The sequence below is a fragment of the Sinohyriopsis cumingii genome, chromosome 5 (assembly GCF_028554795.1).
Source record: "Sinohyriopsis cumingii isolate HCF-2022 chromosome 5, ASM2855479v2, whole genome shotgun sequence".
Classification (NCBI taxonomy): domain Eukaryota; kingdom Metazoa; phylum Mollusca; class Bivalvia; order Unionida; family Unionidae; genus Sinohyriopsis; species Sinohyriopsis cumingii.
The window spans coordinates 23453629-23459628 of record NC_142965.1 but is presented as its reverse complement, the minus strand read 5'-3'; the positions used below and the strand labels follow the sequence as shown (position 1 = coordinate 23459628).

Below are 6000 nucleotides of genomic sequence, written 5' to 3'. Positions count from 1 at the left end.
GATGGAGACTCTCTCTCTCTCTCTCTCTCTCTCTCTCAGATGACAAATCCTGTTCGGGAAATGTATTTTTCATTTTAGCAAACTATAGACTATACTGCAAAATCTATTTAATGAAAGTTTATTTCTTCAACAGAGAATGTGGCGCTACCTAGGTTATTAAGGCTTTACTCACACATTTCGACAACGGGAAATAGGGGTAAAAATAGTTTAACAAATTATATTAATGTTGCTATTTAATCACACCTTAATAGCAATGATTAAAATATTATTCGAACTACTATAACAAAAGCAATGTAATAGTAATGGTTTTATAATTGCTTGCTCATTATGACACATTAATTACTGTAACATTCAAATTCTAGATTATCCATTTTGTCTGAGGATGTGTACTCATTGATTAAAAGGTATATAACAGTTATAATTTAAGGGAAGATAACACCTTTTTTAATATATTTCTTTTATTTGAGTATCTGAATATCCGGACATACTTCACGATTTTCAATTAACGCTGGTAATTAGGAATTGTTCAAGGAATATGCACAGTTTGGTCTAAAACGGATAACAAACAAATAAGAATATTGCCAATGTCATTATGATTCAATTAAATTAAAGAGAGCACCCTCTGAATGTTGGATAATGTGATAACCAGTAACATTTGAACCAATCATTGTCTTCAGTCACAGCGATGGTAACATTATAAATTAGCTGAAAACTGAGAACCTATAAAAAGAAAATATATATGATCGTACATGTCAGGTATTCAAGGGTTCCACTCTACACTACAATTTAACAGGTTCATTCAAATAAACATTACGGTTTCTCTATTTTACATTCATCAGTCCCTAAAAGTATTAAGTTGTAGTGTGAGATTCTATATATTTGTACATTCAGAACAAAAATGACATCGCTTGTTTCTTACAAATATTTACATTAGAAATAGTATTGCTTAACCATACTGCAGAGGCAGTGATTGGATAAGTAACACAATGAACATGGAAGTAATATTTTGAATAGGTAAGTAACTAACTGTGTATGCAAGTAGAGCATGATCATATAAGTAAAAAAATGGACATGCCAGTAACAATATGACTACGTAGGTAACATCATGGATATGTAACTAACAAAATGGACATGCAATTAACCAATGAATATATATATATATGCAAGTAAAACTATGAATTTGTAAGTAACACAATTGACATGAAAGTAATAAATGCTCATACTAAACAATTGTATTGTTACAAGTGCATTCACGTTTACTCAAGTCAAAATTAATTCACAATCACTTAGAACAATTGTTCTGCATCTCCGGACGAAATTATTCACGCATTGTTTTGCATACTAGTTGCAGCTGAATAACATAGTGAAATAAGTTTATTAAAAGAAAACTAAAATTAAACTTTCACATTTATGACGAAAATTTTTACATTCTGTTACGAGTCTATGCTCTTAAAATAAGCAACAGAAAAGAGTAAATAGTAACAAGCTTTGTAGAATTTACCCATTTATTTATTTCCCTAGAATACAAGGAGAAATTGGATGAAGAAAAACAAAACTTCCTAGACTTACAGTAAAAAGAAATGATAATTTACAGACAAAAGAACTGATAATTTACAGACAAAACAACTGATAATTTACAGACAAAACAACTGATAACTTAAGCTCCTGAATAAGCTTTAATAGCAATCCAAATTAAGTCCAGCGCTGAAGTATTGATGTGTGTATGATGACCTGTATAATGTTGATCTGTCAACGGTCTTTTGTTGAATCACATAAATATAATTCCAGGTTTGACTTTACTATAAATCCCAGCGAATGTCTTTGTCCAAATATATTATATCTTATGAGCACTCTGAATTTCTAGAGAAACAATTTATTGAAATAATTATTTTGAAGAAATAAATTCCAGCCCAAACAAACATTGAACACAACAGTAATACAAATGGATTCTGCTAGATCTTAAGCACGAATTAAAAAAATTTCCATTGATTATATAGATTATATAGTCGTCTACTTGATCTCAGGTCACAATTAGCATTTTGTAGAAAGAAAAATGCCTAATAGAAAATAACCTTCTAGAAAATTCTTAATGTTTACAAAATAAAATGTTAGTTTATTATTCGAAAGCATGTTGCTAAAATTATAATATATAACATGGACCGTGTCATGTACACCAGGTAAATTGTCGGGGAATTGCAATAACCTAGACCCGGATCCAAATAGACTTATTTACTTCTATTAATAATAATCCTGATATAAAACCAATACACATAGAATATAATTTAGCTATGTATTAGTTGTTTACAAAATAAAATACAAAAATCTATAATTCAAGTAGAAAATAAACTTGATTTTGAACAAGATTAAGTCCAGAATACAATGTTACGTTACAATAGCATATAATGAAATAAAGATATATATATATATATATATATATATATATATATATATATATATATATATATATATATATATATATATATATATATATATATATATATATATATATATATATATATATATATATATATATATATATATATATATATCACTGATACTGTTCTTAGTAATGCAAGATAATGTTATTTGGTGGAATAGAAATTAGCCAAGGAGGAACAACAGTAAATATCTTATTTTGATGCATGTTAAACAAAAGCAGATGCTGTCAACTTTCCTTTAAAGAACATCATTTTCAAACGGTTTTGATTTTGACTGCTCTTCCATCAAATTAATTTATTAGCAGTGAATTGCCATCGATAACGTCAATTAGATTTGCGGATGTTTCCATTGATCTAAGAATTGTTGACCAAAACAATCGTTTCCCATTCTCTTCTTCGCTCCACGTTATTACATTTTCCTGTGTCAATAACACGCGTATGGACTTGGTAACGTGACGTATCTGCAGGTCGCCAAGGATAACAGGAATCATCCAATTAGGGCCAGTGTGGACAGCGCGACCCTGGGCCACCTGTAATTGATATAGACACCATGGACACGACATGAAGTTGGAGGATATGACCAAAAGAACTTTTCTACTTTCGTACATATTATTGATGATCGAATCACACTTCGCAACCCCTGGATCTTCAGATTTATCTCTGATATAGAGTTTGAGCCCCCTTTGTTGTTCAAGTTCTCTCCACAGTTCATTTCGGACCCATGATGCATCTTTGTCGGAGTAAGCAACATAGAGGTCATATTGGAAGTCTGCGTCTGTCAGGACAGTGTATTTCTTCCTTCCCATAGAAATTTTATGTAAGAGATATCGAATGTTCCACCGTTGAATATAAAGTACTGCCACACATGCAAAGACCAAAAAAACAGCGCTTGATGTTATTATGATATCCATAAGCACGTGACCCCAAGGTCTGCAATCTTCATCCGTTGGGTTGTAGCTCTTTAGCAAAGTCCCTTGCAGACGAGAAGGAGTTGCACACAGATAATAGTAAGGATAGTTGGATAAAATATGTGGCTTTTGGCGTATTATGTTATTCATCCATTTTCTAAACCACAGATTTTCACAGCTGCAGTCAAATGGATTAAGTGATAGATCCAATGTGGTCAAATGTTGGGTAAACGATGAAGGTAAATGCCCTTCTTTGATGACATTTATCTTATTGTTTGCCATGATTAGCGTACGTAGTTGGCTGACGTTACTGAATAAAGTAAGAGGCCACTCAGATATGGAATTCATACTGAGCACTAACAGTCTTAAAGATACGAGCGGTTTGAAAAAATCCACTGGAATATTCTTGAAATTCGTCTTTTCTAGATTGAGATCCTTCAGCTTGTTTAGTGGCGAAAGCATCGACATTAAAGAAGTAGCATTCATCTTATGCATATTGTTCGAATCCAATTGAAGGCGCTCAAGATTTGGACACCACCGGAAAAGATTAGCGTAGTCAAAGTTATCATTTTTAAACTTAATCCAGCAGGTACTTAGGGACAAGTATTTCAAGTTTGAATTGTTGAATGCAAAGCTTGAAATTTTCTTTAGTTTCAAAGAGTTCAAAAACAAGCTGTCAAGTTTTCCTAACTGAGAAAATATATTGTCATCCAAAGATACAATCCTGTTATCCTCTAAGCGTAGCCACCTTAACGAAGTCAAGCAAGAAAAGGATTCCTTGACCAGAGCGTCGATGTCGTTGTTATCTAAACTTAAACTTCTAATCCTTGGAAATTTGCTGGTTCCATTCACACAAAACTTTGGTACCTTAGACAACTTGTTAGAACTTAACTTCAGAGTTTTCAAAAAAGCTAAACCAAACAATTCAACATCTACAATCCTGTTCTTTGACAAATCCAACTGTATCAAATGTCTGAAACTTTGGAGTGCCTTGTCATTAATAATGTGAAAACTGTTATTTTGAAGTTGGATTTCTCTTAGTGGGGATTTCTCCATACCCTGGAAGAACTTTGAATAAACATCGTCCCCCATGTTAATTTCGTTCAGATATAGATATTGTATTCTTACAGTTCTTAATGATGAAGACAGGTGTTCTTTGTTTATGCCCCTATTTCCGGTAAGATTTAGTTCTGCAAGTGTCGAATTAAAGTTGGAGAATGCATCGAACGTTATGTTTTGAATCTCACACATTGACAATTGAAGCGTGCTAAGTTTCAGCTGTGTTATGTTTGAAAAGGTCTCTCTGCTAATCGAAGGTAAATAGTTGCTTTCAAAAATGAGAACTTTTGTCTTAGACGGTAATGGAGGAATGTAGGATATATTTCCTTTGCAAGTCGCTGTCCTGTTCTCGCATTTGCATATTGGATCGGGACATGGGACATCGACCTCGGAAAAAGTCGAAATGGCACAGACAACAATCAAAATACATACCGAATAGAAAAGGCCGGCCCTAAATCTATGACGTGGAACAATCATTCTGGAGATCTGAAAGTATATATATATATATATATATATATATATATATATATATATATATATATATATATATATATATATATATATATATATATATATATTGAACGGAGGAAGCAAATAGGTGTAATTCCTAACGACTTTGATTCGCTGTCTTGCCTTTGCATTTATAATACTTTATCACGTATGGGCGTTTGATTCGGAAAGCAATTCGTGTGCTTTTATTTTCAATTAGACGTGTTTGTTAGTTCCTTTTCGAAACATTTGAAGCCTCGTGTAAATTTTGAGTGCTGGAAGTGGACATTGATAACTACGGAATATTAAAGATTCGTATAATGTTATTAGATATTTCCAAAAGAATATGCAATTTACAAGTAATCGTTGGGAAAAGCGAATATTGAGAGGACGATTCAGACTCTTGCAAGAGCTGTACCTATATAAGCATGCTGTGTATTGGACTTCATGTGTTGAAAATATCAGGCATGTGACACTCGCTCACTCAATCCTGTGTTATGCTTCACAATGAAAACAATCAGTTTTACTATGCCCAATAAATGTTTCTTCTTATCTTATCAGTAGGTGTACTTACCCTCCTTTCACAAGACATCCATTTCGTCCTGGTCTGAAGATCTTTCTAACGCATTTCGAGGCATATAGTATAAAACATTATCTCATTTTCTTGCGACTGTTAGTCATACCGGATTACTTTGATTTATCCGTTAACAATCAATGGTACAAATAAAACGGAGCTTAGTCATGTAACTCTATACAATTTAATGATGTCATTCGTCTAATTTAATTCATCAAAAATCTTAAAGAGACCAATAAGCCAATCTCTCTCTCTCTCTCTCTCTCTCTCTCTGTGACTGATTCGAATATGTTAATATACATAAAACAACACTCGAATGCCCCTAAGGTTTGTGTGGTATCTAAATTACGAATTAAATAGTTTTGTGAATACAAGGTTGGGTATGATCCTGGTGGAATATAGTGAAATGTCTCTAATCAGTTGACAGTTCTAACTTATTGACCATGTGGCATAATAAAAAGGTTTTTGATAATGCACAAAAAATTATCTCATATTTCAATGAATTGAACTATTGCTTTAATTTTACAACAAA

At 32.5% G+C, this 6000-nt stretch overlaps 1 protein-coding gene across 1 annotated transcript; it reads right to left on the bottom strand.

Annotated features, from left to right (window-relative positions):
* Positions 1-2538: 2538 nt before the first annotated feature.
* On the bottom strand, positions 2539-5572 carry LOC149798783 (toll-like receptor 4). The gene is made up of 2 exons (XM_089956983.1): positions 5469-5572; positions 2539-4891 (listed from the first exon to the last, which is right to left on the bottom strand). The coding sequence occupies exons 1-2, from the start codon at positions 5484-5486 to the stop codon at positions 2729-2731; spliced, it is 2181 nt and encodes a 726-aa protein (XP_089813109.1). The 5' UTR covers positions 5487-5572; the 3' UTR covers positions 2539-2728.
* Between the last annotated feature and the right edge of the window lie 428 nt (positions 5573-6000).